At 36.1% G+C, this 12995-nt stretch overlaps 2 protein-coding genes and 2 long non-coding RNA genes across 7 annotated transcripts in view; 2 read left to right on the top strand and 2 right to left on the bottom strand.

Annotated features, from left to right (window-relative positions):
* The window catches only part of LOC149651254 (uncharacterized), a 56316-nt gene extending 49332 nt beyond the window's left edge, over nucleotides 1-6984 (bottom strand). For both annotated transcript variants that reach the window (XM_089848078.1, XM_089848079.1), the window contains exons 1-2: nucleotides 6544-6984; nucleotides 4243-4323 (exon numbers count right to left, since the gene is read on the bottom strand). In XM_089848078.1, the coding sequence (XP_089704204.1) occupies nucleotides 4243-4323; nucleotides 6544-6930 (468 nt within the window). In that variant the 5' untranslated portion in view covers nucleotides 6931-6984. The remainder of the gene's footprint in view (nucleotides 1-4242; nucleotides 4324-6543) is intronic.
* On the top strand, nucleotides 4835-7697 carry LOC149651253 (uncharacterized). 3 transcript variants are annotated; one of them, XR_016371145.1, is made up of 3 exons: nucleotides 4835-5771; nucleotides 6789-6907; nucleotides 6974-7697. It is a non-coding gene; the product is annotated as an uncharacterized LOC149651253 (long non-coding RNA). The 3 variants fall into 3 exon arrangements; XR_016371144.1 differs by lacking the exon at nucleotides 4835-5771 and adding an exon at nucleotides 5784-6078; XR_016371146.1 differs by lacking the exon at nucleotides 4835-5771 and adding an exon at nucleotides 6089-6614.
* On the bottom strand, nucleotides 7237-11612 carry LOC149651252 (protein disulfide-isomerase A4-like). Its single transcript, XM_089848081.1, has 6 exons — nucleotides 11396-11612; nucleotides 11140-11263; nucleotides 10187-11051; nucleotides 9473-9629; nucleotides 9140-9397; nucleotides 7237-8201 (listed from the first exon to the last, which is right to left on the bottom strand). Exons 1-6 carry the CDS (start codon nucleotides 11490-11492, stop codon nucleotides 7741-7743), a joined length of 1962 nt encoding a protein of 653 aa, XP_089704207.1. The 5' UTR covers nucleotides 11493-11612; the 3' UTR covers nucleotides 7237-7740.
* Nucleotides 11613-11758: 146 nt separating this feature from the next.
* LOC149651251 (uncharacterized) lies at nucleotides 11759-12441 on the top strand. The gene is made up of 2 exons (XR_016371148.1): nucleotides 11759-12074; nucleotides 12157-12441. It is a non-coding gene; the product is annotated as an uncharacterized LOC149651251 (long non-coding RNA).
* The last annotated feature ends 554 nt before the right edge of the window (nucleotides 12442-12995 follow it).

Raw genomic sequence — 12995 nt, 5'->3', positions numbered from 1 at the left:
TTAAACTAGCTGTTACCCGCGGCGTCGCTCGCGTGTAATTAGAACTCCCATCAAAATGTTATAAAGAATGGGTAGATTTTACTGATGACTAATAATTTTGTAGCACCCTAGGAGCGAAGGCACTCGGCGTTGCCCGTCAGCCCGTCGCGATATTTTTTATTACTTTTCACGCGGACATTATTCCATAAAGAAGGGTTTTTAAATTTCTGGCCGCCATTTAAAAAGATGGCAACAAATCGAACCCAAAAGACCATTCAGCCCGTCTATAGGTTAAAGGAAACCAGTGTACTAAATATTTGCCAATTCGGTTGAAACGCGCGGATTTTGTTGCATAGAGAAGATTTTTTACATTACGGGGTGCCATTTATTAAGATGGCGGCGGATTGGAAAAATCTTTCTTAGTACGCGCCTACTACTTATGAGTAACGTTCCTGCAAATTTTCAGCCTTCTAGGACAAGCGGTTTGGGCTGGGCGTTGATTATCAGTCAGTCTGTCAGTCAGAACTTTGATATACATATAGATATAGATAAACTTTATTTGGGATTTAATTTAAAATTTATTTAATTATTTATTTATTTATATATATATAAAAACTGATTAAATTCTAAAACCGAGTTTCATCCTAGATGTTTACTTTCCCGCATTGAACATTGACTTTTCGGTCAGCCTAACCAACAGGGGCTAGGGTATATTTTTCTTCACAATACAAAATGTTTTTCATTTTCTTTTGTAACAATAACAATTTCTGCGGGACTAAATTATATAATAAAAATTTAAGGTAAACCCCTCAAGAAAACCAGTATAAAGGTAGTATTTGAGGAGCTTGGCTCTCACCAAAAATAACTGGTTATTCCACGAGAATCGCGAGAAGAAACGGGCCTCAAAAGGACTATTGTATAAAAAGGTAAAAGATAAAGATACCTAGCACAAAAGAAAAGATATTTTGAATTTATCTCCGTATGAAACCACGAAACTCGACATGCACTGGTACATTTAGAATAGGCCAATGTATGGGGAAACGCATTAGAATATATACAACATCTCTTTCTTTTTTCCAGGGAGGAGGGACATTTCATCTTTCTTCCACCCCCCCCCCCTGAGAAAGTATTCATGGTGGGTAAATGAGAGCTTTCCCCCTCTTTTCTCCCGCCTTTTTACTTTCATTGCTCGCCATTTTTCATACTTATTCCCCTAGAGGGTTGACAACGGGTTCGCTTGACAAGTCGCTATCTCCCAGAATTTCAAGAATTCTATATACTTTGCGGAAGTAAAATTATTAAAAATTTATACGGTAAAAGCACGTGGTAAACTTTGCGTAGAGGAAATTAGCGCGAGACTATAGTCCAAATAAGGCGGGAATTTAGGTTGTTTAATTTGGCGCGCGAGACCTAAGCTGTAATTTCATTAACTGTATATAAATAATCACGCGCACTATTCTTTAAATTCACAAATTGACCTTGGCGGGAAATTAGCACGCGCTAGACTAAACAAGGCGGGAATTTAGGCACGCGCGTGGTTTATTTCTGCGGGAAAAGGATTTGATTGTACTTAAAGGGAGGTCAAGTGATTTTTTATCGATTCTTCTACTAATTATAAGACCATTCTGCATAGTGAAACATCTGTAAATAAGTCGCGAGTTGACTTAGTGTGGACACCCCTTCCTAGACCAAGCTTAGATTATTATTATTATTATCTCCGAATGATTTTAAAATTCAAACTAGGTTCAGATTTTATGGATAATTTGAAATAAGGACCTCTGACCAATCGCATAACACCTTGCCTTCTTGATAGCAAAGGTTTCGTGGCACAAATCATTCGGAGATATTTCCGGAATGTTTCACTACGCAGAATGGTCTTATAATTAGAAGAATCGACAAAAAAATCACTTTATTTTCCACTTCACCCTCCCTTTAAGGTGGAATTCATAAACGTCAGACGCAACGCAATTTAGTACAGGCAAAGGCAGGGTGTCGTGCGCAAACGTCATGCCTTTGCCTATAATAAATCGCGTTTATGAATTCCACCTTAAATGTTATAAAAATTTCAGAGATACAAATAGGTCGAGATATACTAATTTGGCGGTAAATAAAACACTTCTAGAAACGGCATAGATAATAGACCAAATTGGCCTACAAAATCCCTGTCCTAAAGACATCCGGGCTATCCGATATTAGATTGACAACTTCAAATATCGTAAAAGCAAGTACGGGGGGGGGGGTCTATCTGACCAATCACCGGCGTCCAATACAAACATTTTCCTTAGCCACTATTCAAACAATACGGAGCGGGTCGTCTCCCCCCCTGCAGGTGTTTAACAAAGACTTCAATATACGCCCCCCCTTCCCCCAATAATAATAATAGTCTAAATATAAAACCATATTACAAAGGTCAGTGACACGTAATCACAATAATACTTTTAATATTGTCACATACTAAAATTAATTTACGGAGATTCCTTTTTTTTCTGAAAACGAGCCCCAGGGGGGAATAGAGAAAGTGGGGGGGGGGACAGTTTTCAATCAAAAGAACGCGGGTGCCAATTTCCGAAAATCCTTAGCGTTTTACCATGAATACATTATATATTTACATGAATATTAAACGACAAAGGCATAACTTTAATTTATGGGAGAAATGTGGTAGACCCCGTGTTCCGGAACTTCCGGTGACACTTTCCACCCACTCAGTCTGACCTTAGGAACACTCCCATTTAATATATGGCAGACTTTTCAGGGTCCATACGACTTTTGGGAAACCGACTTCCCCAGTGTTTTCCCCATATATTTCCCTGAATTTGCCCGTGTTTTTCCCACGTATGAAGTAATAACCAGGGCATGGGTTTCTATAGTTGAAGCAACCCTTTCAGAGCAAACTTAATCAAATCTCAAAAAGTTCCCTAATTTCCCTGAATTTTACTAAAAACTCTAAATTCCCATGAGTTTTTTTGTCAACTATTTATTTCCCTGAATTTCGCATGTTTGTATGAACCCTGCTTTTCATAAACACTCTGTATTATTTGATTTATATGGCAAAGTAATTTTTAAGGTTTAAAAAATTATGAAGTGGTATTTTTCATGAGAAAACTGGACAAATTCGTGTCATGGTTTGTCAGAAGTTGTGGGAAAGGGGGGGAATCCCCGTTTAATTACTGAATCCCCGCTTCTAATTGCCCCAGTCATTTACTTCAAAAATTAATTAACGCCACGAGGATTGAGGGGTTCATGGGGTTCTAGACGTTTATAACTCGCGAAATGAGACCGGAGGGGGGGGGAAGGGGTAGAGGGTGGAAGCCAGGGTTTAAATCCTGGTCGATTTACCCCCCCCCCTTTTCCCGCCCCCCATCCTAATGATGATTATGAGTCGCCGGAATTCACCCAAAATGGATCTGGATCATTAGCTTTATACTTTATAAGGAAAAAACATGGACCCTCAAAATATTTTTACTATAATATATACTTATAAATTATATATTGATGATCTATAATTAATTCATGACCTCGTAATTACTGGACATTAGAGTTTTTGGGGGGAACCGGAAGTGATCGTGTGATGCAATCTTAAGTACCTTTGGATTGACCTTTCAAATGAGGTTTTTAAACCATCGACAGTTTTCAAGTTAGCGAGTGGAGAAATGGGACTATAACATGGTCGAAGGACATCCCAGTATCTCCAGAAGTGAGATGAGACTAGAAGTACTGAGCTAACCAAATTCTTCACTTGGCGAAAGTGAATATTCTTGATGACACACGAACGGATGGCCCTCTGGTAGCGGTTTCTGAATTTTTCCTCCGAAACGTGAGACACTCGGGGCTGTAGACGGCCGAACTAGATTCAAGCACCCGCGTCCGTGTTCCGCGGCATTAGGTTGAGGGGAAGGGGGGGTATGAAATTTTTTGGAACTCGACCAATTTTTTTCTCCCTAATGTAGGCGCGATGGAGGATCGCGATGGAAGCGGCATAAAATCCTCAAATTTGTTCACTAGAGCTAGGATCTACTACCAATGCTAGAGCTCTTTACTTCTAGTCTCATATTACTTCTGGTATCTCTTATAGAACCAGAGTTAAAAGGTGTCATGTAAATAAGCCCATGTTAATCTTATGGAGAGGACGTTTATGAACATTTTCCTGAATTACTCGGGCCCCAATTATCATAACTCTGAGTATTTAGTATCGTCGGAAATGGGTAGAAGTAGGACTATACTCAAAGGACATCCCCGTAGGTATCTCTTAAAGACATTGCCTACCTTTAAACGTTGAAGTTGACCTTGTACGAACTTTGTCTTTGATTCTTGGTCCGAGCCTTCCACCAAGAAGCTTCCAAGATACTATATCACAGAAAAGAATCAATTATTTTCACTACAAAAAAAGAAAAAGAAGAAACTTTCGAAAAATCCTAAACCCCCATTGCAAACTATAGTAGCCATACCTTAACCCTATTGCAAACTACGGTTGGTCCATTGAAGATGGTTGGTAATTGAGACGGATAAAGTGGAGAGATTAAGGAGTTAACAAGCGAGGGCAGATAGCTAGCTAGCTGTTTGTCTGTTACTTGGACAGAATCGGCAGGACGAAAAATAAATCAACATCGTTTTGCACTCTGGATCGCTAACGTTTCTGGTCTCCGAGGTCCAAACGACAACCAGTTTAGTGGTGAAGTGTTTTACCCCGGATCAAAAGGGGATGGGGAAGGGGTGGGGAATAAAGCCCTAACTGACCACTGGACATTGCCAGGATACTGAAATAAAACTGATATTTTCTAACAACAGCATTTCCAAGTACAGTGGCTAGACAAATAATTGCCCCTCCACCGTTTCTTAACTTTTTATACACGCGCTTTACAGGGTAGCCAGTAATTTGTGACTCTAGCATCTATTCGGGCTTGGAAGTTGGAACTGAGTGATAATTAAGCCGCGTTTACACGAGACACTTTGAAACCGTTTTCAACCGTTTTAGAAAGTTCAAAAAAGGAATATTATGCTGTTAAAAGCATGCAGAGATCTTCCACGGGAAAATGCAATTATTATTTTTCAATAAGGATTAGGCCTTTCCAAAAAGTTGAAAACGGTTTCAAAGTGTCTCGTGTAAACGCGGCTTTAGTGAATCGAACCGAATAGTATCTGTTGTGGATGTTAGAATATCTAATATCTAATATCTGAACTGAACTGAACTAAACCATAGAGTATCATTCTTGTCTTTTTATATATATCAATGCTTTTTGTACTAAGAAACTAGCTGAGTCAGACTTGTAGTAGTGACAGGACAACTAAGTATAACGAACTCAAATGTCTCCTCTGTAACCCTAACATTCAAATATTATATTAAATAGTTATTCTAGTTTATACGTCTCATTATGTTAATAGACTAAGAATAAGGACATATCAAAACATGGAATGAAATTCCCTTACTTTTCGAGGTTTTCCCTGACTAAATTTCACAAATTTCCCTGACTATTTGCAATAACGTACATGGCGAACATATATGAAAACCAATCTAAAGTCACTCGAATCATTTTTGCACGAGTTGTTATTAATTGTTATAAAAATAAGCCTACTACAGCGTTTAAATTTAACTCTAAACAAATAATTAATGACCAGAACGAAAGAAGCGAGCTCAGTGAATTTGGGGCTCTGGTCAAATCTCAGACAACACATTTTCTGGTCACCCTTATCCAGACTTTAAATTTCCCTGACTTTTTAGGCCCATTTTCAATTTCCCAGCTGACTTTTCCAGGTCGTGTACGGACGCTGTATCTATAAGCCTTCCGCAACGCGAGGTAAGTTATTACACCATGTTACTTAAGATATATTACTTACAACGTAAGTTTAAAAATAAAATTCATTTGAAATCTCCAAACAAAATAACAATATTTGGCTCTAAACCGTATCAACTTCGTGGAATCGTACATCTCTTTCGAAGAGATTCAAAATTAAACGGCCTTCTAAAAACCCCCTTCATAGACAATAGTTTAACGACCTTGCCAAAAGAAATAAGAAAAAAAAAATCCTGCCTGAAAATCGGTCTTCCGTGTTTTTTAAACATTTTTTTTATTTCCACAGCTTAGAGGGGAGATTGTATAGGCGGTAAGTTAAACCTAAAGTCAATGTCTCTTCCATAAAAAAGCCAAAAACCCCGGAAGTTCGTTTATTTTTTTTTGCATGACGGAAGTCGAAATATTGTCATTACGCCCAAAATTTATTATTCAATTAATAAATAAAACCTTAATTATCATTTTAAACAATGGAAAACTTGGCATAATAACTAGTGCGGACTGTGCCGGAAAATATATCTAGTTTAGGAATGAAATACTTGCCAAAAATAGGTAGAACAAATTGAACTTAAAACAATATATTATAAGGGATACTAAAAAAAAGTTGTGTACTAGTACGCCACCCCTTGTTTCTCTACGTAACTTTCTAGTATAGATTACCTTAGTAATTTAGGCCTAGGTCTTTAGGTCATTAAATTTGGCTGACCTACTTTCCTACTTTTTATAAGACAAACAACACCAACTTTGTTGGCTCCCTAATAAAATAGTTTTAAATTACCTGACACTCTTTCGTTGATAATCTAGACGAAAATCGCAGCAAAGCGGACCTGTTGAAACACGAACCGTCTGGTAAATCCAAGAAAATTTCAGACTCCGCTTCACCCGGGCACGTTAGGCTTAGTTGCGGTAGCGTTTTAGGCGTATTTTTAGGCCTATTTGATTTTATAATCACTTCCGATTGAGACTGTTTTCGATTATTGTCCATCAATATCACGTCAACGTTGTTCATTTTCTTTGGCAAAGGCTTAGGGAATTGCGAAATCATACCGGCGCAAATTGGTTCCATATTTTCAATCTCCGTCGATTTTACCGTTTTCCAACGATTCATTTTAAAGCTAGCCTGTTTTACTTCGGTTTCACGGGTAAAATTGAAGCAGGATATCATACTTTTAAAGTTATTTTTTCTTTAAAATTAAAACTGGTTTCAGTTTGCGGGATTACAACCGGAGATAAAATGCAAAGCGACTGCGGAGACTGGTTTCGTATCTTCCCGGTCAGAGCGGGATAAGCAGACAGCTTCTTCGAATCTCATTGGATGTCGAATTTTCCCCATCCCTTCCATGAACTCGAATCTTATTGGATGCCCAATTTTTTCTCGATATTTGACTAAATGGCGGTATAATAATCGGTATGTTTATAAGTGAATTTTAACGAGTATTTTAGTGTAGGTTGGAATTTTTAATGAAAAAAATAGCACAAAATATGTATTTTTAATTGTAAAGTAACAGTAGTAGGCCTATAAAAATAATATTTTGTTCTAAATGGTCCCAATTGTATAATTAATGCATACTGTTAATTCCAATGATGCCTAAGCCTAAATCCACCTTATTCTCTTTCGCCGGAAGTTAGGCTTAGCTCGGGATTCATGGGGGTGAATAACGGGAAGAAATTCGTCTGTCGTCTGCTACAAAAGCCAAAAAATATGTACTGTAGCGGACGACAGACCAATTTATTCCCGTTACTCACCCCCATGAATCCTGAGCTAAGCCTAACTTCCGGCGAAAGGGAATAAGGTGGATTGGAAATATATTAGTGAGATTCAATTTCCAAGGCTGGATTATGATTTACCCTTATAACATTTTAATTAAAATTACCTGTAACCTTAATTATAAACAAAAACATAAAAATTAAAGGAATTTTCATAAAGGACCTTACATTGCCTTTAAAAAAAAAAAAATCAAGTTTCTTGGCACTTTTACAACTCATCTTTGTCACTCTGTCCCAATTGTTCCAAAACAAACTTCTTCATGTCCTCGACTTCTCTGCCTTGTCCCTCGTATTTGACAACTTTAGGCTTAGGGGATTTTTCAGTGGAATCTTTATGGGATACATAATAAATGGTGGGATATCCCTCCACTTTAAATAGTTCCGAAGGAATATCATTATTTGTTGCATCCATATTGGCCACAATGACGCTGTCAGAATGACTTTGAGACAAATCTTTGGCTAATTTGGTGTACTTGGGTTCTAGTTTCTTGCAATGACCGCACCACGGAGCGTAAAATTCTATTAAAACGTTTCTGGGGCCTTTACCGGATCCTACTTTGCCTTTTAAAACAATTTCTTCAAAGTTTGCACCCACAACTTTGACCAAGGGCCCCGAGTTCTGGCCCTTTTTCGGAAGAGGTTGAGATTTGATTTTAGGTTTTATTTCCCCTGAAATTATACAATCCAAAAATTGGAGACGGGAAAACGCTAAGCCTACTTTGACCTAAAATAATTTCGTAAGCCTATTTTGACCTAAAATAATTTTGTAAGCCTATTTTGACCTAAAATAATTTCGTAAGCCTATTTTGACCTAAAATATTATACTAAGCCTATTTTGACCTAAAATATTATACTAAGCCTATTTTAACCTAAAATATTAAACTAAGCCTATTTTGACCTAAAATATTATACTAAGCCTATTTTGACCTAAAATATTATACTAAGCCTATTTTAACCTAAAATATTAAACTAAGCCTATTTTGACCTAAAATATTAAACTAAGCCTATTTTGACCTAAAATCTTATACTAAGCCTATTTTGACCTAAAATATTATACTAAGCCTATTTTAACCTAAAATATTATACCAAGCCTATTTTGACCTAAAATATTATACCAAGCCTATTTTGACCTAAAATATTATACCAAGCTCATTTTGACCTAAAATATTATACTAAGCCTATTTTGACCTAAAATATTATACTAAGCTCATTTTGACCTAAAATATTATACTAAGCTCATTTTGACCTAAAATATTATACTAAGCTCATTTTGACCTAAAATATTATACTAAGCCTATTTTGACCTAAAATATTATATTAAGCTCATTTTGACCTAAAATATTATACTAAGCCTATTTTGACCTAAAATATTATACTAAGCCCATTTTGACCTAAAATATTATACTAAGCCCATTTTGACCTAAAATATTATACTAAGCCTATTTTGACCTAAAATATCATACTAAGCCTATTTTGACCTAAAATCTTATACTAAGCCTATTTTGACCTAAAAACTAGTTAACCCTATTTTGACCTAAAAACTAGTTAACCCTATTTTGATCTAAATCTTTAATTACAAGAAAAATGAAAAGAAAGATTCATCTCACCTTTGAGCACTCGTTTGATGAAAGAATGTAAGACCTCAGCACTGAATTCATCAGTGGGTGGCATGGCGTATCTTATTGAAGGCGACGCGAAGAAACCAACGTTAACATCTTCTCCGCTATCATCCAACCCCAAATTAATCAATTCTTGAGCAAAATCATCCTCTTTCGCGATCGCAAACGTTACAGCTCGACTTGGATCTCCTACACTCGTAAATGAACTGGCTACTCTTAAGACTTGATCTCGAATTAATTGAGTTTCTAAAATAAAACCGGATTAATTAAGTCATATTTAATTATAATTAAATTAAATTATGGAAAAAAAGAGATACTTACGAACTCTATTTTCAAATCCAAAATCAACATCGTAATAAACTACCACTAGGGGATATCGTTTATCGTACAGGGCAGCGTTATTATTTGTTCGTTGGCCAACTAATGGTAGCCTATGAAGTTCCAAGAAATTAACTAAATCGTGATATACCAAATCTTTCTGTAAAAAAAAAACGTTAAATCCTTGTTATTTAAAATAAACTGTTTCAGGGAGCCCACTCTTAAATTTAAATTCCTTATAGGAAAAATAGGAAATTTTTTTCCGGAATTATAGGATTTTATAGGAGAAAAAAATCACGTGTTTTTATAGGAAAATATAGGACTAAAAATGCTCGTATATAATACAATTTTGGGGCTTAAACTATGTAGAAAAATCTCAAAAAAGAACAAAAATAACTAATTGGATTTTACTTTGAAAACTCAGAAGAACTTAATTAAAATATAATATAATATATAAAAAATCCTAAGCCAGCCTTTGAAGCAATTTCGGTGTCTAATCAAATGTCATATCGATAAAAACAGCTAAATTTTGATAAATTTGATGCTAAACTATACGAAAACTTGGACTAAGTCAAAAATATAGGATATTATAGGACCTTTCATGAAATTATAGGATAATATAGGACTGGTTCAAAAATATAGGAATTTATAGGAATTATAGGACCGGTGGGCTCCCTGCTGTTTAATTACAAAAATCATGATTAAAAAAAACGAAACCTCAAAAACAAACTGTTGTTCTTTTTCATATTGTGATCTTAAGAACTGCGGCTGATAAATGGTAACGCTTCCAGGAACTTTCTTGATCTTTTTAAGTAATTTTTCTCCAAGTACATGATAGAATAAAAACTCTCCTCTCAAAGAATTCGCTGCAGTTTCAAATTCCCGGTAAAATTTGTCCTCCTCATTTTCAAAGAAACCCGCAACGACAACAACTTTGTTTTCTTTTCCACTAATGATTTTATCGAACTTGGCAACACTCTCTATCAGTTTTGAGGGTGGTTTGGCTTGTTCTTTCATGTAGGCGACGATGCCCTTTTCTTCCCTGGGTCCCGAGTAACGTAGATGACTTCCGTGACGAAAGATGAATAAAGTAGGGTAGCCATTAACCTCGTATTTCTCAACTAATTCTTTATTCTCCGTCGCGTCAACTTTGGCCAGAGCAATATTGGGGGAAACTGATTGCAATTCCATCGCCGCCCTTTCGTATTCGGGTTCTAAACGTTTGCAATGACCACACCAAGGTGCGTAGAACTCCACAAGAGCCAGGGCTTGTTTATCAACCCAATCCGTGAAGTTATCCTGCGATAAAACAACAACGGCGCTAGGTGGAGGTTTATAATTAGGGTCCGCCTCTCTTTTCATGTATTCCACAATTCCAGATGAGCTCCTGGGTCCGTCGTATTCCTTTTTCTCTCCATTTTTGAACAAGAATATTGTAGGAAATCCCTGAACTTGAAACCTTTTCGCCAATTCTTCTTGAATTGTCGCGTCAATCTTAGCTAACCTTATCGGAGGATCGTGTTTTTTTAATTCTTTAGCAGCAGCTGCGTATTCGGGAGCTAAAGATTTGCAGTGACCACACCTATGATATGTAAACTTAACTCTTAAACCTTCCTATAATTTTTAATTTCATATAAAGTTAATTAATTTTTAATAATAAATTAAATTACCAAGGTGCGTAAAATTCAACTAAAATAATCTTATGAGCTTTAATAACATCATCAAAATTTTTCTCAGTTAAAACGTAAACATCCTCATCTTCTTGAACATGGTATCCTTCAACTACAGGTATTTCTGTGATTAAATTAATTAATTAAATAAAAACATTAATTATTGTGGATTCTCGGGAAACTTAATGTCAGCTGCCACTCCCGTGTCCTGTCAGTATAACTCATCCATGCTTTCGCCAAGACTTTTAATATTTACCTTCTCCATTAAATTCTTCTTCAATATTTTCCGCTAAATTATTCGAGGTTACACTAAACAAGATTAGGCCTAAATAAATTAAGTAATAACCGGTCATATTTTAACATAAATTAAATTTATTTTCATCTAAAGCAACCAAGAGTGCCAAACTCGCGATTCCAATATCTCGCTAAGAAACGTCAAAAAAACGAGTTAATTTTTGATTCGCCGGTTTCTTACGACATAGCCCACTTGATCGTGGGTCGTGAAACTCGTGATCGAGTGTGCTATGGCAAAACCTAAGGAATGACCACGGCCAACTTAGCGTATAAACTGTACAGGCATAGCCCACTCGATCACGCACTCGACAACGCAAGCTGCTCGCGATATAGAGCCCATTCAATTTCTAAAAAATGGGAAAAACCATCTATGGAACCGGATCTTTTCTGAGTAGCAATATTCGTAGACTAACGTTTTAGGATTCATGCGTGAATCCGTGTAATATTGGCCGTTTAAATGGTCTATTTTATGCTGTATAATTCGAGCTGGCCACCCTCTAACTTACCACGAAATTGGCTTCGAATTTTCATCATCTCCTTAAATAACAAGTTGGGAAAACCAAAATATTACCTCTCCGAGTCAAGAGGTCTACTACTACAAACTTATTTACCTAGACATGGAATTATTTCACTTTTTTGAAGTAAAAATTTACGAAATTTTTAAGCAGTATTCCAAGCATAGCGAATATACAGTAAAGCAGACGACATTTTACATCCAATAAGGATAAATCTTGGACACATGGAAATCAGTCAATGGGGAAAAGAACAGGAAATGAAGTCTATATACGCTTCAGCTGTTTACCCTATATTCTGATAGCTACAATCACAACTGGTTTGCAGTGTAAACACTATCATCTCGTCTCACCTCAACAATATTCTTAGTTTGCCAACATGAATGTTAACGTTAAATAACACCAAAGCTAAATTGTAGCTAGACGCACTGATAGTCATCAATGCGCACCATAAAGGAAATAAAACTCTGTAGCTTAGCCCTACTAGTATAATTACCACCATGATCTTTTCTTCTATTATAAAATCTTACCCTGAATATTTAAGAGTGTATTTAACTTTCGGCTCACTCTGAACCGTTGATGTCTCTTCATTTCAGACACGAAAATCAAAACCCATAGTTTACTTCACCTCAGGCCTCAATTATTTACTCTTTATTTCACTAAGCCTATTGCGGGTAATACTAAATATACCCGTCGAAGTCTAGATCTTAGCTTTCTTCATGAAATCACTAAACCAAGGATTATTCTATATACAGATGTAGTATAGCTTAAGTAATATATAAACAGCCATTTCAAATAACAATATATTATGGAAAAAGGGAATATTAAGGTTCTGTATGATTTCTTAACACATCAACACAAGGCTAACTGCTAACGCGACGCACTAGTGTAACAATGGACGGACACACACAGACAAAAACATAAGCTGCTTTTTAACTCTTTCCGTATTAATTTTGAGTTGAGAAACAAGATTATCTTAAATATTAAAATAAATATAATTAATATTAAATATTTTCTTCGTCAGTTGTTTGCCTTATTGAACGTTACATC

Source organism: Phalangium opilio, unplaced genomic scaffold (assembly GCF_054372755.1).
Source record: "Phalangium opilio isolate 3A_F unplaced genomic scaffold, DU_Popi_V2 ptg000082l_1, whole genome shotgun sequence".
Classification (NCBI taxonomy): domain Eukaryota; kingdom Metazoa; phylum Arthropoda; class Arachnida; order Opiliones; family Phalangiidae; genus Phalangium; species Phalangium opilio.
Note: the sequence above shows the minus strand (reverse complement) of the source record. Positions and strands in the feature narration are given on the sequence as shown.